The following is a 23,524-nucleotide window of genomic DNA, read 5'->3' as shown; positions in this document are numbered from 1 at the left end:
CCGAAATTTTCAATGCACAGCTTGTTCCGCGGTTAGAAAAACGCCGCACACCGATGCTGACCAACGCAACGCCTTCGGAGCGGCCGGAACTTTGACGCACAGCCTCGCGAGGACAACACCGCCCGACTTCCAGACGGGAAATCGACGCGACGCCTGCCGTGAGAGCGAAACTTCGACACACAGCCCCGCGGAACGACGCGCAGCCGGAAAACAAGCAGGAGAATCCACGCACAGACCCGGGACATCTGGTAATCCCAGCGACCCATAAAAAGAAACGCTCCGCGTGCCGGAAAACAATGCACGACTTCCCCACGTGAAAAATAGCAACGCAAGTCCGTGTGTGCTGGGGAGAAATCGACGCACACACCATTTTTCCACGTATCTCTTCTTCTGCGGCCCTTTGCGGAGATTTTCCACTCCAAACCAGGTACTTTGTGCTTGAAAGAGACTTTGTTTGATTTTTAAAGACTTAGGACACTTTATATCACTTTCCAGTGATATCTCTACAACTTCACATTGTATCTTTATTCGTTTTGACCTACAATTATCCTGATAAATATTATATATTTTTCTAAACACCGTGTGGTGTATTTTTGTGGTGCTATATGGTGTTATTGTATGATTTATTGCACAACTACTTTACTTCTAAGTTAAGCCTGACTGCTCGTGCCAAGCTACCAGAGGGTGGGTGCAGGATAAACTTGGATTGTGTGTGACTTACCCTGACTAGAGTGAGGGTTCTTGCTTGGACAGAGGGTAACCTGACTGCCAACCAAAAACCCCATTTCTAACAAGTGTGATGACTAACATTGTGACATGAACAGTTTAGTGAGTGTGGCATGCTTTCTTGGAAAGAGAAAACAGATGAGAGGAATGTTCTGGGTGTTCCTTTATAGGTGTGTAAGATCTACATTACGCTGTTTAAAGTGATTTATACTCGTTCTTCGCTGTAAAATTAATTGTGACTGGTAAAACGATCCTACTGCAATTCAAACCAACAAACAAACAGTATTTAACTCTAGATGTGGTTAAAATAAACTTCATGCAGTAGGACATCTACCACTTGGACTCTGCTTTTAAGTTCACAACATCTATGAAGTTTACAAAGATATTCTCATTAAGGAATTTGTGAGGGCTTTTGCTTCAATAACCTCTGTGGAACATTTAATGTATGGCTAGACTAGGCGCATTTTAGAATTTTGATGCAAGTAGGCTTCTTGAGTTTTTGCACAAAATGTAACTTTGTCTTTAAAATATATATTATTTTGAAACAGATAAAAAACCCTAACCACACTGACTTGCGATGTCCGTTTCTACTAAATATATTTAAGTAGTAATAAAGGCCCCCGAAAATTGGGAGCAGAACCCACAGAAACCTTAAGTAAACATCCATCATCAACCTACATGACAATTAAAGATTAAGGAAGGACCTGATTTAGATCTCAGCAGATGGAATGTTCCATCACAAATGTGACATATCCCGTCCACCGTTTTATGACCTCCATAGGATTTAATACTGCGGACAGAATATCCGTCAAGCTTGTGACGGAGTATTCCCCTCCGCCAAGATCTACATCGGGCCCATAGATGGAGAATAGTTGATTGTAAGATGATTTGGATGTAGGCAAACCCTTATATGGGACATGTGGTGCTTTTAGGTTCTAAAATTCCTGTGTTTGCTGTGAAATGCTGCATAGTAGTGAATAAAGGAAGTTAGGTATGATACTAGCGTCCAGTTTTGCCATAAAATTGACTTGTCGTAGCCTCTTCTACCACTGAAGAAAAGGCTGACTGTAAAAATGTTACTAGTTTCCATTGTGTTAGGTGCCATATGGTTACCTCTGGCTGCACCATACTGCCGTTCGTCACGTCTCTTCGTAATCTTGCCATTTATACTTCTCCATTGTCTGACGTATGTGGCAGTGTTGATGGTACTGAAATATAGCATGTGAATTTAAATGAAATTGTGCAGGCGTTTGCCAAGCTCTGCTGCACTGAACATCTACTTGTACTTTGTTTTGCAGGACGCAAAGCTCACCCTGAACAAGTAAGTGTTCCTAACCCAGAAGGCTTTGTTTCGGCACATTATAGCTGTGGTATGACATCCAAACATTTCACAGACATGGTCATCAGGTATACTGTATAAACGTTCTGTGGTTTCATTGTTTTCGTTCAGCACACTTCATTCAATGTTTTTGTATTGTCAGAATTCCATATAACAGCGAGAGTTCTTGATTTCTAAAATAGAAACTGCGCTTGTTAACAAGTGTATGTCTCATGTTCAGTTAATAAGTTAATGCATAATACTAAAGTGGTTAAAAAGAATCTATATATTTCCCTAAATTCGCAAATAAAACACTAGTTCTGTAATGTGTGGATCTTAAAATGTTTTGCCCATGACTGTTTTAAAAACGTGGCTGTTGCAATGAAATATTTGGACCGACACTTGAACAGCCAGTTATCATTTGTTTTTGAACTGTCAATTTCTTTTTTGGGCTGGCTTGACAGTGTACTTTGTGTTTGGTCTTATGTGATCTATAGAAGAAAACCTTTAAGACGCATTACATTGACAAGGACATTGGCTCCGCTTGCACATTGATTTAGTTGAGTACAGCACTTAGTTGGGCAGAAGTGTGATTGCACTGAAAAAGAGAATGTTTTAGAATGTTTATGATTTTAATCAAACATAGAGGCATGGTCTGTTTACTGTATTAAGGTATGACAAGTGGGCAAGCCTTGAGTGGCCAAAATGGCGGGCGCTCGTCAAAAAGTTGTGCAACCCTGTTCTTTATCCCTGCCCATCATGCCTGCTTCGTGTACCAGGGTCTAGGGGGCCAGTGACATCACTGTGTGTGCACCTAGAGCTCCCAAACCCACACTCCCTCTGCACAGATATTTGCAGAGGCATGACCTGGACTCTGGGGGTAAGGAGCTCTACTCCTATAATGCTGACGGCACCATAAAATGACCCCCTGTGCATACCAGGGCCACTTCTACTGACGCAAGCCACGATCACTGGAGGGGGGCCCTGTGGGTGGGGTCTGCAGTCTACAGAGATTCCGTACAGGTCTGACCTTCAGCTCCTGACCTGTGTACTGCCTCCACAGGGCCGATAACGCACCAACAACTCAACCCTGCAATAGACAGAGATGCTTCTGTGCGGTCTAGCCCCGGACAACTCTACCACCTACGGAATTTAGGAGCTCACCCCGGTGACGTTGACAATATTCAGTTGGATTGTACCCGTCTATGATGCCACCCGTCCTCTCTCTGAGACCAGGTCACATCATGCAACCTTGACAAACCATCACCGATGTGAGGGTACCCGCAGGCCTTCATCTCCACAGCTGCAGATCCATCTGCAGGCCAGCTGACTGCCCATGTTGCCCAAGAAATATGGTGCAAGCAGGTCACCTTGGCACTCTCAGGTAGACCTTTTATTCTAAGAGGTGGCAACCCTTGGGGGAGTTGGTTATCAACATGGGGTGAAACTGTCCAACCTCCTTGCAGAGACAGACTAAAATGGATTAACTTTACACAATATTCCTCAAAAGCTACCAAGCCAACGGGCCATTATTTTTCAACTCCACATTTCACTGTTCTCAAAAGCAGAGACTTCATCCTGCAGGCAAACGAGGTGTCACGGACTGCTTTTGAAACTAAGCTTGGGAGGTCTTAATAGATGCCGCCCTTCTACGCCAGAGACTTAGGAAATGTCGCTGACTGGGTGACTGAGGATAAGCAGCGATGTCCCTCCCCTTCTCCTCGGGCAAGTTACTCAAAGAATACAAGGAGGATGCAGAGAACAGAGCCCAGTGTAACAATTTGTGATTAATGGGCTTCCCAGAATATGTGGAGGATTCCTTTCCAGAGAAATGTCTCAAATCCTGAATCTCCTCCTGGCTCCCACCCGATCAACTGCGCCGTGTTTCATTCTCTCGAGAGCTCTGTGGGATGTGGCGCAGAAGAACCTCCAGTGCCCCACCCAGGGTCATTATCACCAACATTTGATCCAGAAACAGAGGAAATCATTTGACACCATTACACAAAAACTGAAATACTGTGCCTCACCTACATGCTTCTATTCCTGGCACACCTCAAAAAGCTACATAATTCCTGCTTCCTCTTTTTCGACAACCCAGAACAGGCCTGGGAGTGGGAAACTGAGGATAAGGCTCTGCGGCCATTCCACTCTGACCAGTCCTTCAGATGCTCACCCACCCACAAGGGGACAGAAATGTCATGCCCAGTGGTAAGATACCCCAAAGCTGTCAGTCTCTGAAGCACAGACACCAATGCACTGGATCCCCAGAATCCTCGGGGAGGAGGATGCAGACAGCAGCCGGGGCGAACAAAGAATGGCTAGCCCCTTTGGAGAACATACTGAAACCTGGTCCATCATTCTAACCTGGCCCCTAGCCAAGACTCCAATAAAGGGCCACTGAGACCTCTGTGTACTGTTCATATTAATATCAATTCAGATTGGAGACAAACCTCTCGACCTGCAGTTTCTTGCCAGAAGCACTGTATGCGCTGTCTGTGGAGAGACTGGACACGTGTTAACCCATATTGTTGTTTCCACAACTATGTTGATAGGATTTGTTTGGGTGACAGATACCTCTAGTGTGGAAGTGTGGGCTGAGTGGACACTCAGGGGCACAGGGGGTTGTTTTGATTTGTTGTGTTCCATGTTTTTCTCTTTCCAGTTACTGTTCACGTCACATGCACTACACAACTGTGATTCCACATGCACAGACCCTCCATAGTCAATGGCCCAACAAGGACATCACTGTGGATTGAGGGGACCCGCTCCTCCACTCCCACCCAAATTCCTGGCACCACCCACCTGGCTGACTTTATGATACTGACCTTGAATGTGAACGGTCTGAATGACTGCATTAAGGAGGGTACTGTCTTTCATTTTGTGAAACACCACCTGCCAATGGTCATGCTCCTCTAGGAGACACACCTCGTTGTCACAGGCTGGCCAGTCCTGCGCTGTGCAGACTATGATAGGGTCTTCCATGTGCGTCACACTAGAGGCTCATTAGGGACCATAATTCTCCTTCAGTGCAGCTTTCCCCTCTCGGTTTGCACTCCTCCACAGACAGCTCTAGTAGATTCAATGTACTAGGGGAGTCTCTAGAGTGTGTTCACTATAATATCATTTCAGCCTAATTAGTGCATCCTTTTTGGACTTGCAAACACTGATCCCCTAACCTCCCCCTGGGCCGTATCATTATAGGAGGAGATTTAATTGCTTGACTCCCAGATAGATTCCCCAGCGGCCAGAACAATGGCCCACTGTAGATCCTCCCCTTTAGCAGAATAGGCCAGCACCCTTAGCTTTTGCGATGTGTGGCAGATGTGGCCCCCTCAAGAGCTTGGGCCCAGCAACTCATGACAGCTTTTCAAGATTGAACTAACTCTTTATGCCTGATATCAACATGTGACTACCATTCTCCTGAGAGGGACCCTCTCCCATGTATCCATATTCCAGGCACTACCTCCATGGCTGACATTGCTATACTGACCTGGAGGGATATCTGACCATGCCGTGGTCTTAGCGTGCTGGGAAACAGCAGAGATGACCTCAAACAAATGTGGCCTCAAACCAGTGTGGTATCTAAACACCAGGTATCTTGTGTACCTGCAATGCTCTCAACACCTACTTCAGGATTTGACCATCTACTTTGAGCTGAATCAGGGCTCAATATCAACTATGGGAACCCTCTGGACTGTTGGAAAAGCGGTCATACAAGGCAAGGCGAAAGTCAACATATGCGGACTAACCCGAGGCAGGCTTGAGAAAATAGCATACCTGGAGTCAGTCCTACTTCATTTAGAGAATCAATACCGAAGGTAGCCAGGTGAACGCATGAAACCACGCCTCATGGCAGCTCTATCTAGTCGAGGCCAAGAAGTGCAGGATCACCTCACAGGATCCATGAATGGGGCAATAAAACCGGGAATTTACTACAGTGGCTGGCTAACTGTGACATAGCCACAGAAATAATCCCAAGGATCTGTGACCCAGGGGAAGCCCCATTAGATAACTCTGTGGAAATTGCAGCTGCATTCACTTCCTGCTTTAGCAATCTATACCTGTGATGGCTTAGGGCACGAAATCACCCAACTAGTCATTAATGACTTCCCCTCACTTCTCTCTTAATGCAAAACAGAGTGACACTCGGCCAGTAGATCACTCAAACGAGGTTGAGGCAGCTATAACAGATGAGGTACCAGGGCCACACAGCTTCCCAGCCAGACACTACTCTATATTCAATACTTCACTTGCCCCACACCTTATTAAACTCTGCCTAAAAACCATTGAATTGGTCCGGTTCCTCCCAACTTGATCTAGCCATCATCGTCGTCATCCACAAGATAGGGAAACCCCCAGAACACTGCATGCCCTACCTCCCAATCTCATTGATTAGTACAGAGCTTTGCTAAGCTACTGCCCAATAGATTGCTACCTGTCAGGAATAAGGCTGTGCGCGGTCCAGGTCCCGCCTGAAATTCCGCTGCACGTATTTGCTTCATGCACACCACTTGTCATCCCCTCTTGTTCTAGAAGTGGTTATCAGCGTCACCTGCCCTGTGGTAAAGCTCATGTAGCTGCAGGGCCAGGACATTGGTGGACAAGATGCACTTATCAGTGCTATTCTATGAAAGGGCTACAATTCCCAGGTTTCTAGAGGCAGCGGCCATCTTGGGGTATGTCAGGCCTATAAAGGCCAGCCACACCCAAGCACATTGCTCACTATTTTGAAGACTTCGATCCAGTCAGACCTCATAGGGGTTCCTCTGAAGAAGATCAGATTTCCTGCATGGCAGATTGACAGCAAATCGGAGTATCCTTGTTTCCATGGTGAATTCAGATACGAGTAGGTCGGACTCGTAGCAGTAAGGTCTTGATGAGCCCAATCTTGAAGGGAATTTTTACTTCCAAAAGTAAAGCGCCCGTTAGCACAACGAGCAAAGCGCTTTCAGCCCAAAGAGTAAAGCGCTCCTGGCATGACGATAAAAGCTCTTCAGGCCAAATGAATAAAGCGGCCTTGGCGCGATGATCAAAGGTCTTCGGACCACATGAGTAAAGGGCCCCTTAGCACAATGAGCAAAGCGCTTCAGGCCACAAGTGTAAAGTGCCCTTGGCACGACAATCAAAAGCGTTTCAGGCCACATGAGTAAAGCTCCCTTTAGCACAACGAGCGTAGCGCTTCAGACAAATCAAGTAAAAGCGCTCTCTGGCATAATGAACAAGGCGCTTCATGTATGATGATCAAAGCGCTTCATGAACAACAAACAAGGCGCTTTTGCCCAAGGAACAAAGTGCTTCAAGTTCAATGAGTAAAACTTTCAGGCCTTAGTAGTAAATGTGAAAACGTTTTGGAGATAAGCAAATTATAGTTTCATTGTTTTTTGGGAAGCATAATATGTGAGATACATATTTAAGTCTTTGAGAATTTCTAGGCTGAGATCAAACGTTTGTTATGAATGCATAGTTGTTACATGATTGATATTCAGAGTATGAACATAGTCCAAAGCTCTTGCCATCTCTAGGTTCAGAGGTTGCAGTTTGTTCTTGTTGCATGATTCAAAGAGGGGGCTACGCCCAATTCCCAAAGTGTCTCAATCTGATGTCACGGAGACGCCTTTATTCAAGAGTCTATTGGAATGAGTATCTGCATATTTGTTCTAACTGTTTCTTTTCAGATCTCTCTCCCTGCAGTTCCCTACCCTAATTCCCTTTCCCCCGCCTATCTTCATCATAACTCTGTGCTCTGATAGCTTTCTGAGTTGGTGACGCCAGGAGATCTTGGGCCTTTTGTTCAGCAGCATGCATATCCTGAGGAAAGGGCACTGTGACACTACCAGCGATCTTCACACTCATTCACCCAGATCAGTGCAACTTCAAGCCTCTCAACAGCACCCGGCACTGCATCTATAGACAGACTGCTTTGGCCCACCACCACACACTGACCCCATTGCCCTCCTGTTTCTTGACTTTGAGAAGGCCCTTGATTCCCTAAATTCCTCTTCCAGGTCCTTGACATGATGGGGTTTGGCCCATGTTTCTTTTGTTTGTTAAACTACTGTGTGCCCACCCTTAAGCGCAGGTATGAGTCAATGGCATCCTCTCCCCCACCATCCTAATTGGTCGCAGCACCAGATGAGGATGCCCCCTTTCACTACTACTATTCGTGTTGTCGATTGAACCACTAGTGACATGGATCTGTTGTGATGTGCAATTCTGACAGTTCCACTGGCAAGGGGCTTTGAGGACTGCGTTGCGCTATATGCTGATGGCATCCTGCTTTTCATGTACCGGCCTCAAAACATGGGCTCAAGCTTGTTTGAGATACTGCACCTCTATGAAGAGGTCTCTGGGTTTTGGGTCAATTGGACCAAATCACTGCTTTTCCTCTTAAGGGTGATGCTTAATGTTTGGCTGTCAGTCCCAACTCCCGGTGCACCGCCTCAGTCTCCAGTACCATTGGTGTCACACATAGCCCAGGTGCCAGGGCTAACTTGGAGCCTCAACCCCTACATGATACAGACACGCACAGTAAGACATGACTAAATGCACAAACTTGCCACTTGCTGTAATAGGATGAGTCTCTCTTTTTAAAATGATGATCCTACCCAGGCTTCTCTATATGCTGCAAAATATGCCCTACTCTATCCCCCACATCTTATTCAAGCAGCTCACAGCCTTGATACAAGGATTCCTATGGGGAAACAAAAAACCCAAGTTCACCTTCCAGAAAATGTATGGAATCCACATCCGATGGGAGGGATGGGCATGGCTGACCTGTGATTCTGTTACTGGGCATCCCAGCTTCAAGTGATTATTAATTGGCTATTTGGGGGTCAGAAAGACCCTTTCTTCCATTTTGAAGTGTACCTACATGACTGCCAAAATATTGATGGACTATCCCAAGGTCGCCCCTAGAGGTGATTGAAGTACTACTCCTATGTGGGAGGGCTGCCCTTCTGTGGACCAGATGGCACTGTAGACTTATGCAGAAACCCCCCTATGGAATAGAACATGGCTTCAGCAAGCAGCCCAGCTAGAAGGCTTTAGCTGATGGAACCTTGTAGGCATTTCTAAGTTAGGAGATGTGTGGTCTGGTTCACAGAGTTCAGACTGACTTTATGCTTCACAGATCCTAATTTCATAAGTACCTCCAATTACGACATGTTTTGATGACCTATCGACAAATGCTAACTTGTCGCGTAGGCTCTCATTATCCTAATGAGACTACTGGATTTTGAGCAGCAAGATCGTTCACAGTGTGGGGGACTGAGTCTGACCCACGGTGGATGACACTTGTCACTCCAAATCTTGGTTTTGCTCCGGCTAACTAGCAGTGCCTCATCTCTCCCAAATGGTAGAGACAATTGGGCAGCCGAGCGCATGACATGTTAATACTCCTCAGGGAAGTCGTGGTCACTCAGGTCACAACTGGTTCTCTCATACACAGTGCGGTCTCATATATAAATGACAATAGAAGCAGTATAAGTTTTAAAAGATTGGTTTAATAAAACGACTGCATTTTAGATAGCAAAGTGTGAGCTGCAATAACCAGAACTACACAACACAGTAATATTAAAATAGAAACAATGAGAGTGAAGCACAAGAATAAAGCTATCATAGTGCCACTAGGTTATTCTCTCTCTAAGTTATATTTTCGAGCACAGCATCTTAAGTTCTAAGCCTGCCTTTCAGGTTCCCCCGGGAGGACATTGACCCTCATACCTGAGCAAAGGCCTGTAATCTGCATCAGCATCTGCAACGGGGCATTCAGCATACAGCTGTGGGTATCTTCCTCTTGACGTGTACTAGGACTAGAAAGTGTTTTTATAACTAACACGCAGATATTCTAAGAAAATGTCCCTACGTAAGGATGTGTATTTTCTATGAATGCTGGAGACTAAACTTCTACCACGTTTACCGGCAATGTACCAGACTGTAGCCTTGACTGAAGCACAGAGTGATCAAGAATGCATTATTTGAGAACACAGCGCTGAACTAAGCTAAACAATTTGATAGAAGAAATTAAAACAAGACTGTAAAAACTGGTTATTATAAAATAACAGTGCGAAGCAGAGTAAAATATATCTAGGGCAAAGTGCACAGCGGCCTAGTATGTAAAACTAAAGTGGATGAAGCTATATTAAAAATGGCTACACTGCACCCTCCCCTTGTCGGTAGAAAGTGGTTTAAGCCAAAACTAAAATGCCCTAAGCTAAAATATATTCAAAACCCTACTTAATTCTGACAAGTCAAGAGGACACACAAGCATACTACTCGGTAATTAAAAAAATGAGCATGCGGCCAAGAGCCGAATTCAAAGGAAAAAGTAAATTTAGGACAGTTCCAAATCAAGCATCAGTCATGGAAAGGAGGAGGTCCTCCAATTTGGCAGATGACAAAACCGGTAAATCGCGCCAAAAACCACTAAGGAGCAGGTGTGTTCCATAGCCCCAGTCTCAACCAAGGCGGCATCCTGTGTAGTGCCTATTAACAGTAACTTCCTCGTGGAAGGGTAGCGTTAATCAGCTTCTCTGAGCAAACGCAGCCGCAGTGCGCATGTCCGGTAATGAACCCTCAACGAGAACATCAACAGGTCAGCATCAGTCACTGAGGGGCGTTGCTATGAAAGACAAACTTCCAGGGCATGTTCAAAAGAGCACCAACGGCACCGAAACACAGGCTGCACACAATCCAAAACCGGTCTGAATGACAGAGACCAGTCACACCCCAAATGTTCCGGGAGTGTTGCTCCAAACTGCTGCATCATGCGTTCACGACACAGCTGCGCTGATGGGAGCACCTTCATTTGTCCTTGTTGCGGCGGGACAGCCATTGCGGAAAAACAACAACAGCAAAATGCTGGCTAATAAAGCCAAAGTTATTGGAAATCCCCCAAAAATGCTTCCGAAAATTTAGTGAATAGCTGAAGGTATCAAACCGGATATAGAGGAAAGGGTGTGAACAAAACCAATACCAACAGCTTTGAAAAAATATGCTAATCCAGTTGTGCTAAACACATTAAATATACGTCCCACAAGTTCACCAAAGTGTCTCAGAAAGTTCGTATTTAAAAAGGGCTGTATTTCTGCCGACGACCTTGCCACATGAAGTGCGTAGGTCTCGCGTGCAGATTTAAGGGCCACATGCTTCTGAAACAATAAAGCCTTCAGTCTACTTAACTTGTCAAAATTCACCTTGGAAGTAGCAATGTGAGGCCAGATATCAGTTACCTCCCTAAATTTAGTGGGGGGAAACAACACGTTCCCGCAGCATGTAACAACCTTAGAGACCGAAACAACGTAAACTATTCCGGCCTGCATGCCACAACAGTCTTCACTATTGAGAAGGACGTAGCTGCCGTTGGAAAGCACCTGGAACGTGCGTTTAATCAAGGGGACTGGAACTCCCTTCAGGTAGCAAGCCAAGTTCGCAACCGAGGCATTACACGCCCCATGCAAGGACAGCTGCTTACAAATGATAGAATGGCTGACTGAAGTCTCACATTCACTACGAAAGTCCTCTTTCATGCCATTGAGGCATTTGTACGAGAAGGGAAGCTCCCACACCTCATGGATGTAACTATCTCCCAACTTTTCATATCTCCCTACCGGAACATGTTTCAATCAAGAAGTGAATTGTAATGTAGAAATAGGCAGATTAATAACCCCCGTGTATCAACCACTCTGCTGAATGAATCTTGGCCACGGTAAAAGGCAGTCTTTCTATCTTTTCAATGTTAAGCATGACATAAGTCTCCTCCTTTTTAGCCATTAGTTGTTGTTATCATGTCAAATTAAAGGGAAAAAATATTTCCCTGGCCATGATGTGCTGCCACGGAACCCGCCTTCAATGCCTGAAGTGTCCAACCCAACTGCATAATGGACCTGGTCTGACTCTGTTCATGATATAAAGAAGACATATCAGATCGTATAATGTCTATAGCAGAAGAAACAATGTTGTTAATTGTATATATCTGGTCAGACAAGGTGTGAATCACATTATCCACAACAGCTAATGCCATTTTCAAATTTTCCTGATCTATCTGCCGTAACCGTGCTGCAGCCTCTTGTTGGGAAAGTTTCCATATTTCATTGTATACCTCATACAAGAAACGCTTCTTACGTGGTATCTTTGGGCCTGACAAGAAATCCTGTACGTCAGTGTTGTTAGACAGGAGACTGAGGTGTGTCTTAACTGTGTCTAGTGAGGATGATTTTAGCCACTGTTGGCACAATTTTCCTACACTATATGTTGTAATTATGTCAGCATGTTCTGGTGATATATAGTGAGGGTCTGACCTACTCGTTCGGAAACCCCCCGAGAAGGTGACAAAACGTTGATGACACCTGTTGGTATCTATTGGCCACAGTAACCCCCGTCGGGACATGTCATTGAAGCATTAAACGTACCATTCTGGACCCACTCATTGAGCTCATTTATAGTTGCATTCGTGTACTTTTGCCAGTTATCACATTTTGCAGGGGCAGGTATACTGGGCATATTTACTTCCCTAATTGTGGCTAAGCCGAAACAACTTGTTTGTTGTACTGTTTCATTTAAAAAGATCATTTGAACAGGGATGAGACATGCTCTAAACAATGTTTCTCTACCCTTAGTCTGCCAATTTTTTGTTCCCCAAACACTTTTCAAATCAACATATTTTGACCAATATTCATAACCTTCAATTGATAACCGGGAAACAAAAGAGTCTGAATATATAAATTTCGTGTTGGTCAATAACATAAATATATCCTTAGTAGGAGTTACCTTAAAATAATATGACTCAGCATTTTTTTGATGATGCCCAGAAAAATACACAAACTTTTCAGAATAAGTTTTTGAACTCCCCCGCAAGTTGGGCAATGTTCCCATTGTGTATAATTGAATATCATTTTTGGACTGCTCGCTTCATGTATGAAGGTGTGTCCATAATAAGTATAACAAAAAAATTGTCACCATAATTTTCTTTAAACTGGTACACATCTTTGTTTTCATAGACCGTATAATATTGCAATTCTGTCTTCATAAAATAAACTGTTTTCACATCCCAATCATCAGATACAATGCCTGGTATGACTATATCGTTCATTGATAATTTTAACACATACGGTACTTGAATAATTTCAGTGGGACCATATATATCAAACATTACTTTGTCCTACACAATCCCATCAGGAATTGGTACTGCAGAAATATTCACAAAAGACAAGTCTCTTCGAATCTTATGTGATGAAAAATTTGGTTTCAAAACCTCCTCCACCTGTTCAACCGCTGTTCTCTTGGGAAGAAATGACCAAGTATTAACAAAAAAAGGTAATGACAAAACCAGTCCAAAGCAGAAAAGCTAGGACAGTCAAGGAAAGCCATACATAGTTCCATGGAAAAACGAAATTTTTCTTTAAGCCAATGTATTAGCTTACGTGCACCTGACAGGTCAGCTGTCAAAGAGGCAAACGAGTCTGATAGACCGTCGTTGTAGTCGGCAAAATAACCAGATGCTGTTCTTGCAAATGGCGTAGCCGTGGCCAACGGTGGAGTTGGTGTTTCCTGAGGTGGTACACTGTAGACATCACCATCCGTCTGGGCGTCATAGTGACTTGATCAAACGTTTCTAAATTGCTTGTTGTTAGTGGAACTAATGCAAGATCATTATCCACCCTCCCCAAGCTCGGAGAGGTATCAGTGTTGGTATAAACAACTTGAAGCGGAACTTCCTCTCCAGTAGTGAGAGGGATTCGGGAACTACTGGACGTTCCTCTTGGTCGGTTGTGCAGAATTGGCCACATGCTGTAGTTTGACATTGTCAATCGAAACAAAGCCATTTTCTTTGGCACCTGGCAACGGTGGTAGAATAACAGTTCTGGTACTGTGTATCCCCAACACAGGGACTGGTGCTAGATAAGAAGGGCCAAATAATTTTTTCACTGCGACCTTTTCAAGCACAAGATCCCCAACCCTGGGAATCCAGCCAGTAGGTGTTACTGGCACATCCTTAATTCCTGTGGAGGCAGCACTTTTAGAAGAGTTATCTTCACGGAACTGCAGTAATTCCTGTAAAACAGTGACACAATCATTTATGTCAAAAGGTGTTTCTGCTGCCTCCACGCCAGGAACATCAAGATCTGGAAAAAACATTTGTGTTCCGAACAGGCACTCATATGAAGTACGACCCCCCAGGGACCTTCTAGGCAGGTAATTTAGTGCTCTCTGAACTCCATCCAGGTGGGTTAGCCAACTACGACCCGTACCTAAGACTCTGGCCGTTAAGGATTGCTTTATATCGCGGTTTAATCGCTCCACGACACTATTTCCCACGGGATGAAATGGAGACGAACACTGGAGTTGGACCCCCAACTAAGCCATGGTGTCCCTGAATGCCCTTGAGGCAAAAGCAGGGCCCTGGTCCGAATGGAATGTCGCAACTGCATATGTACCGATAAAGACTCGCAAATCTTTAATAACAGTCCGAGCGTCAGCCGAGCATTGTGGCCACACCCACACAAATCTGGAGCAGGAATCAACAGCTACTAATATATATTTGTATGCCACTATCAGGTATTAATGGACTGCAATGGTCCAAGTACACACATTGTAATGGTCTATTTGAAATTAAGAGGGGTGTTTGCGGCGGGCGCTTGGCCGTTGAAACTTTAATTTGTTGACAGATGTCACAACAAAGGACATACTGCTTAGTCTCTTTATAGAGACCGGGCCACCAATAACGGGCCTGCAAGAGTGAAATTGTAGCCGCCACACCAGCATGTGCAGATGCCACCCCCTCATGCGCTTCTTTAATCAATTGAGGTCTTACATCTTTATTGGGGATGTCGCATATGCCTACGCCTGGAATTTTAACCTCCGCGTTCAGCATACTTCCAATCAAGTATTGATATTTATTAGGAAATCCTTTAGGATATGGCGTGCCATCAACCGTAGCTTTTATGGCAGCCATAATATCTGTGTCTGGTTTAGAACTCGAACGAGTCACTGCAGCTACAGTGGCGACTGCCACTGCTAACTTTGCAGCTTCATCATCCAAAGTATTTCCAGCAAAGTGTATTCCAACGCGCTGGTGTCCAAGTGTATGCACAACATGGACTTTAGGTAGCGTCTCTTTTAGGTCTGCTACCTTCCCCCACAGGAGTCTGTGTTTTATGGTGTTGCCTTTTGAATCTCTGAACCCATTCAAACACCAGTAATGCAGGTATTCATTAAAAGACTGGACGCAATAATATGAATCACAAACTATCAGTGTGAACTGTGTTGGATCCGTATGTTCTAGTGCCATCAGTAGAGCTTTTAGCTCAGCCAATTGTGCAATCCCCTAAGGTCTGTGTATATGTATGTTGGGGACAGAATTTCTCCCCCTCCATATAGCCGCTCACTACTGCGCATGCAGCAGAATATTGATGTTTAATTCCAATCGCTGGTTGCGCAGAACCATCGGTGTACATTACTACATGATATTGATCAATAGGCAAGGTATCAGTGGGAACTGGGTATTCTACTTCATATTGTAGAAATTCTTGAGTTTGTAACTTTGGGTAAAAAATGTAGTCTACATCAGTGGCTGTTAAAGACGTAGCCTATTGTATCCATCGTAGATGAAGTGCTTTTGCATTCGAGACGCTAGCCTGTGTAACAGCCTCTAGGGCTGGAATAGGAGAAACGACAATAATGCGTTTTCCTTGGGCAAGAGATCTTTCTTTTGTCGCGTAGGCTCTCATTATCCTAATGAGACTACTAGATTTTGAGCAGCAAGATTGTTCACAGTGTGGGGGACTGAGTCTGACCCACGGTGGATGACACTTGTCACTCTAAATCCGGATTTTGCTCCGGCTAACTAGCAGTGCCTCATCTCTCCCAAATGGTAGAGACAATTGGGCAGCCGAGCACATGACATCTTAATACTTCTCAGGGAAGTCGTCGTCACTCAGGTCACAACCGGTTCTCTCATACACAGTGCGGTCTCATATTTAAATGACAAAAGGCAGTATAAGTTTTAAAGATTGGTTTAATAAAACATCTGCATTTTAGATAGCAAAGCGTGAGCTGCAATAACCAGAACTACACAACACAGTAATATTAAAATAGTGACGATGAGAGTGAAGCACAATAATAAAGCTAAGATAGTGCCGCTAGGTTATTCTCTCTTTTAGGTTATATTTTGGAGCACAGCATCTTAAGCTCTGAGCCTGCCTTTCAAATTCCCCCGGGAGGACATTGACCCTCCTACTTGAGCATGTATTCGGCATGAGCATCTGCAATGGGGCATTCAGCATCCAGTTGAGGGTCCCTGGCTGGAATCTCCCTCTTAACGTGTACTAGGACTAGAGAGTGTTTTTATAACTAACACACAGATGTTCTAAGAAAATGTCCCTATGTAAGGATGTGAATTTTCTACGAATGCTGGAGACTAAACTTCGACCACGTTTACCGGCAATGTACCAGACTGTAGCCTTGACTGAAGCACAGGGCGATCAAGAATGCATTATTTGAGAACACAGTGCTGAACTAAGCTAAAAAGTGTGATAGAAGAAATTAAAACAAGACCGTAAAAACTGGTTATTGTAAAATAACAGTGCAACGCTGAATAACATATCTAGGGCAAATTGCACAGCGGCCTAGTATGTAAAACGAACGTGCATGAAGCTATATTAAAAATGGCTACACAACAAACTAATGTGCCGGAATGCAATCCTCCTAGAACAAAAAAATCCCCTTTGGCCCGCTGAGCTGAGGAGCCATTGTGGCAATTTTTAAATCCCTTATAATAAATGCCCCAAATCTAGTGTCTTTCAGGTAGCGTTGGGAGGAATGAGTAGATCCCTTGGACAAGAGCAACTGTCAAGATACGAGGATGGCTGCAAGAGACAGTTTGTCATCTGCTCCAGCCTTTGTCTCATATTACTAAAATACCTACATATGACCTACACTACCCCCGGCACCTTGAGAGAATGGGAATACATACAGAGGCCACTTGTCCCTGATGCACAAATGATGCATGTGGCTCTTCCACATGGTATGGGACTGCCCTGTTATCAAATGTCATTGGGTAAATAAATGTCCACACTATCTGAGATAATTGGGCACCTGATTTACCGCTCCTCACGCTTATCCCTGCTGGCGATCCTGGACAATATGGGTGGTCTCAGGAGGGGCCACATTAGTGTCAAAATGGCAAAGTGAGACATTGCTAAGAACTGGAAATGTACACAAGCACCGTTACAGACTTTATGGAGAGCAGCAAGGGACTGGTGCCTCTTGTTGCAGTGGTTATGGTGACAGCCAATGTTCATTGTGAAAAAATATGTGAGATGTCCTAGGTTGGATCTGTTTTTATGAAAAGTTACTGTAGGAGGCATAAGTCACATTTATTTATTGTGAAAATCATATTTTAAAGCCAATAGGCATTTAGGTTGAATTGTTATTAAACTGTGTTAAAACCTCTAGAGAGGTATTGTGTTTGATGGAATATCACAGATTACTGTAGTATGAAAGAGTTTTGGTGCTGGGCACCCTCTTTCAGGATCCCTGGGAGTAGAAGATTTGCACTTTGATAATCCTTGCTAATACCTTTGAAGGGAGATTGCCTAACGCTTTGTCAACTTTAATTTTGTATACACTTGGAATTTAATGGCAGTATGCCTGATGGGTGCATTGTGGGAAAGCTTAAGTGCAATATTGTAGGCCTTAGTTGATAATGGTGGCAAACCAAAGATAAAGGCTATAGGCCTGATGGGCTCGTTGTGAACAGTTATGCCAGATGCAATAGGACTGATCTGTGCATTATGAAACATTATGACAAAGGTAGGAGGCCTGATATTTTTGCTTGAAAACTATGGCCCTCATCATGACATTGCCGGTAAATCCCACTTACCGCCAACATACCGCCGCTGCGGCGGATTTCTGCTACCCATATTATGACACACACACACACCAATCAGTCAATATTCAGCCACACAAAAAAGGCCGCCAGCCCAAAGGTCAGTGATAAACTGGCGCTATCAAAACCCACACCGTTATGCCAACAGAACTACGCCCACAACATTATGACCCACGAATCACCACGGGGTACATTCACCCGCTGTAAACCGTTGGCAGTACATACCGCTGCGCTCAAAATACACACACTCAAACAAAACATTGGTCAATGCAAACTACACACACCTGACACACATACACACACCACACCCCCACACCCACACCACCATAAAATAGACACTCGCGTTACCCACAACCCCTTACGACTACAAACAATTGGCACAAGACTGACAACACAACCACAGACAAGACCACAGCCACTCACCACCATCACCTATACACCACCCACGCACCTCACAGCACACACCCTCACCCACACCACTCACACTACTCTTAGGTTCTCTGAGGAGGAGCTAAGGGTCATGGTGGAGGAAATCATCCTGGTAGAGCCACAGCTATTTGGATCACAGGTGCAGCAGATATCCATTGCTAGGAAGATGGAGCTATGGTGGAGGATCGTGGACAGGGTCAACGCTGTGGGAAAGCACCTCAGAACAAGGAATGACATCAGAAAGAGGTGGAACGACCTAAGGGGAAAGGTGTGTTCCATTGCAGCAAGACACCAACTGGCTGTACAGAGGACTGGCGGTGGGCCCCCACCTCCTTCCCCACAACTAACAACATGGAAGGAGCAAGTCTTGGCAATCATGCATCCTGAGGGCCTGGCAGGAGTAGGAGGAAGACTGAACTCTGGTAAGTCAACTCTTTACTACTTTCACACCCCTACCTGCATGCCATCACACACCCCCACCCTTACCCTCACTCCCATCACTCCACCACCTCCCACACACCCCACCATCACAACCTACTCATCCCAATGCCAAGCCCTGCATGCAACACCATTGCATGGACACCACTCACAGACCTGCATGGACACCTATCACCACAGCATGCACACTACAGAGAATCACCTAGCCCACCAAATAACAACTCACACAAGACAAAGTTGCCAGGGCAATAACAACCAGAGAGGGCAACCCACCCATGTACAATATGTCACACGCAGAAACAATAACTTTGCATTTACATCCCCACAGGTACCTCAGCCAATGTCACCAGAGAAGAGGTGCCAGCAACATTTAGTCCCCCCACAGAAGAGGCCCACAGTGATGACAGCAGCTCTGGTTGCCTGGATCTGGATGAACAACCTGGCCCACCAGGGACCTCCGGGCAGTCGGTTACCCACGCACACTTGCACAGCACCAGAGCTTCCCCCCTCAGGAAACACCACCACAGCACCCACCCAGCGGGCCCATACCTCTGTTTCCAGGACACGTCAATCAGCAATGTGTCAACCACTACAGGGACCCCAGGCCATCCCACAAACCCAAGACAATCAGGGACCTGGGGTCAGGTGCAATGGGCACATGGTTCAGGGGACAGAGGCACAGGACAATAGGGAAGCTGGGAGGACTGCTGTGTCACGGGGGGGACAGGCCCAGGGAACTGACCCTCCAGGAGGCACTCACTGCGATCCTGGAAGCATACCAACATTCCCAGGTTAAGCTGAGCCAGATCCTGGACAAGTTGCAGGAGAACAAGCGGCTGCAGGAGGGACAGTACCTGGGCATCAGGGAAGACGTGAAGGCCATCAACACCACCCTGGTCTCCATTGCAGGGGTGCTGGCTAACATGGCAAACACTATAAGGGAGGCAGTGACACAACAGCGGGCCCCTGACACTAGCCAGACTACTGAACAGCCCTCCACCTCCGCTGCAGCTAGTGGACAGGAGGCCCCGCCACAGGACCAACAGGCCATCAGCACCTCTACCCCTGCAAAATGAGAACCACCCCGCAAACGTTCCCTGTGATCCAGGCAGACGTCAGAGACTATTGCCAAGACCCCCACCAGGAAATAAGACTCTCTTGAATGTCACCCTTGTGTCCGACACTGTCACCCTGTCCACCTTGAACTGCCATTGCTCCCCTTCCTATGCCCCCTTAGAAACTGCTCCTGTGATACAAATGGACTGGACTCTAACTTGGACTTTCCTCCATCATCACCCCAGCCCAATGCACTTGCCCCCCCTACTCCTTAGCACTCAAATAAACACCCTTTGAAAAAATAAAAGTATGGTGTATGTCAAATCATTAAAAAATGTATTCGATTTACAAGGTTCAAACATTGCAATTCAACTGTACAGTAATGTTTACATAAGAACGACCTGTAGTTGGCTGCACTAAACACACCAGGAGCCATAGTGGGGCACCAACATCTGCAAAAAGAGATGCTAAAAGGTACACTGAGTGGGCATAGAAGTGGGAATTCACAGCCTGCCAGTGACCATGTGAAGCCTAAAACTGTTAATGGAAAGTGAAGGTAGACTGACTTACCTGTGTGTCATTGGAAGTATTGACGAATTACTGCACTTCTGTTCAATCAATCAATCAATCAAAAAAAAATTACAGAGCGCGCTACTCACCCGTGAGGGTCTCAAAGCGCTAGTGGAGTGGGGGGAGAGGGGCTTACTGTTCGAACAGCCATGTCTTGAGGTTTTTTCTGAAGAGTAGGAGGTCTTTCGTTTTTGCTGAGGTTGGTGGGGAGGGAGTTCCAGGTTGTGGGGGCGAGGTAGGAGAAGGCCCTGCCTCCTGTGGTGGTTCGATGGATGCAGGGGACTGTAGCTAGTGCGAGGATGGCTAATCGGAGGTTGCGGTGGGAGTGTGGAAGTTCACTCTTTCGTTGAGGTAGGTCTGTTGTCCTCATCCTCTGCCTCCTCATCTTCACTGTCCACCGGATCCACTGCTGCCACATGCTGCCACATGGCCATCTCCAGCCTCCTGCTCCTGCTCCCTGCTCTTGGCTGTGACATTCCTACTGCCAAGCCCATTGTCACTTGGAACTAACCTGTTGCCAGGAAATAGAACTGAAATCACTTGCACAACAGGGGGGATCCCAGTGGGATGACGGATAGCAGATATTAGGTCAGGCTCCAGTTGGGCACACAGCTCTGTGACAGTGGCCTTGTCAAGTCTATAGGTGAGGATAATGCGCCTGTCCTCCATTGTTGCCAAGTCCACCAGGGGTCTGTACCACGGGGGCATGTTTCCATCTCCTATTCAGCCGCAGCGGTAGCAATCTATGGGGCAAAAGATTGAGTAGTTGGTCATTATCTGTACATTCTGCATTTTATGATTGTTACAATATTGTGGAGGGATATGTCCATAATGTGTATTTGTGTACTGTGATGCAGTTAGGATCCCTGGCCTGCCTCACCCCCCCCTGAAATGGCATCCACCTGTCCTGTATGGAGGGACAGGTGGAAATGAGGTAATTCTGCTGACGTTGTGCCCTGTTGCGGGAGGCAGTCGAGAACCGCCGTGCAACTCCTCATTGGTTATCATTAGGCCCTATGGGGTACAGTGGCCAATGGTGATGTACGCCGGCGGTGACAGTACGCACCGCCGCGGATGTGACCACCACTTTCTATCTGTTCAATCACTTACTACATGACCTTTAACAGGAGAGGACCTGCACTGTATGTGATGCTGTGACCTGTGTCTGGAACCCACCATGGCTCATGTCACTGGGGAAAGGGCCCCTGCCCTGACCTCGCCGGAGTTGGAGAGACTAGTGGATGGGGTCCTACCCCAGTACTGACTGCTGTATGGGTGTCCATACCCACAGGTGAGTACACCATGAGTACGATGCATGGTGCGTGAATGCATGAATTGCTGTGTGTGCAGGCCTCATGTTGGGGGGGGGGGGTGGGTGGATGGGCCCTGGGCAGCGTGCAGCATGTCTGCTGGACCATGTCTATGATAATCGGGATGGGATTGGGCATGGTGGACAATGAGTGTAACAGGCAGGGTGGTCTGAGTGATAGCCTTCCCTGTGAATATTTCCTCTGCGGGTCAGCGCCCATCAAAAGAAGGGTATATGGCGTGCCATCGCCAAGGACGTGCGGACCCTCGGGTCTACAGCAGGCGGAGCACCCACTGTCAGAAACGGTGGGAGGACCTGAGATGCTGGGCACAGAAGAAGGCGGAGGCCCAGCTGGGGATGGCCTCCTAATGAGGAAGGAGTGCCAGTCGAACCCTGAGCCCCCCGATGGCCCACATACTGGCGGTGGGCTATCCGGATCTGGATCGGTACTTGGGGGCATCACAGCAGCAACAAGGTGGTGCGTACTGTGCCCTTCATTACTACTTACGCCTGGTGGGGTGGTATCCGGGTGGGGGGGTGTGGGCCTGTCAGTACCCCTAGGCCAGGCCTGACATTGCAGAGTCGGTCCCATGTTGGGCAGGGTTCTGATGTGAAAGTCCTCCAACCAAGCTAGTAGGCCTCCACTTCTGGGCAGGGGTCTGTAGGTCTCAGGTATGCTGCAATTGACATTAGGTGTCCCTATCCATGGGCTGGTGACTAGTATTGTGACAGGTAGTGCATTGCCTAATGCGTAGGGCTGTTCCCTGTGTGTGTGTGTGTTGTGTACGCCAACAGTGCTGTTGGTGCCGCCATTGACCAAGTGTATCCTTTGTCTCTTCACCCCCCCCTTTTTGTTTTGTCACCCTGTCCTTATGTGCATTAGCTTCATATGGCGGAGCAGAGGCACCGGCAACAGAGGGAGCTGCATTCCACAGGACCCAGGAGGCAGAGTCCACCGACGGTGAGGGCACCAGAGGGACGATGGGCAAGGGGAGCACAATGGCGGAGACTGGAGGGGACAGTTCGGACACAGATACCTCCTCCGATGGAAGCTCCCTGGTGTGGCGGACACCTCTGTGCCCACCCTATCTACAGGTACAGCCACCACCCCCCGTACCAGCACCGCCCTCCCAGCAGCCCCTCAGCGAGTTTCCCGTGCCCGCTCACCCAGGAGGTTGGGCATCTCCTTCGCTCCAGGCACCTCAGGACCTGCCCCAGTTAGCCCTGCTGCCCTGAGTGAGGAGGCTGTTGAACTCCTGCGATCCATCTCTGTTGGGCAGTCAACCATTGTACATGCCATCCAGGGGTTGGCAGCCCAAATGCAACAGACCAGTGCATTCCTGGAGGGCATTCCCACTGGCTTGGCAGCCCAACAGATATCAATCCAGGCTCTGGCCTCCTCTCTGATGGCAGCCATTGTCCCTGTTTCCACCGTCCCCCCTCCAACTTCCTCTACCCAATCCCATTCCGCTCAACCTCAACCTATCCCAATCACACAGGCAGACGAGCATGCACACAGGACAACACACAAGAGTGGACATGGCAAACACAAGCACCACACATCATCCCACAGGCACTCACACAAACACCATCCAGATGCAGACATGGCAACATCCACTGCTTCCACTGTATCCCCCTCCTCCTCCTCCTCCTCCTCATCCACCTCCCTCCCAGTAGCGTCTCCATTCACACCTGCATGCACTACATCTTCATTCACTACCATCATCACCAGCACACCTATCCGAGCACACACCTCACTGGCAGTCACCACCCCCACATCCATGCACACGTC

The 23,524-nt window shown here is 46.6% G+C and overlaps 1 protein-coding gene across 3 annotated transcripts in view; it reads left to right on the top strand.

The window, feature by feature from the left end:
• The window catches only part of LOC138246163 (E3 ubiquitin-protein ligase TRIM39-like), a 138,694-nt gene that overhangs the window by 70,378 nt on the left and 44,792 nt on the right, over window positions 1–23,524 (top strand). For all 3 annotated transcript variants that reach the window (XM_069200473.1, XM_069200472.1, XM_069200471.1), the window contains one exon: window positions 2,025–2,047. In XM_069200473.1, coding sequence (XP_069056574.1) covers window positions 2,025–2,047 — 23 coding nt within the window. The remainder of the gene's footprint in view (window positions 1–2,024; window positions 2,048–23,524) is intronic.

The sequence above is a fragment of the Pleurodeles waltl genome, chromosome 7 (genome assembly GCF_031143425.1).
Source record: "Pleurodeles waltl isolate 20211129_DDA chromosome 7, aPleWal1.hap1.20221129, whole genome shotgun sequence".
In the NCBI taxonomy this organism is placed as follows: Eukaryota; Metazoa; Chordata; class Amphibia; order Caudata; family Salamandridae; genus Pleurodeles; species Pleurodeles waltl.
This window is presented reverse-complemented; position numbering and strand designations above follow the sequence as displayed.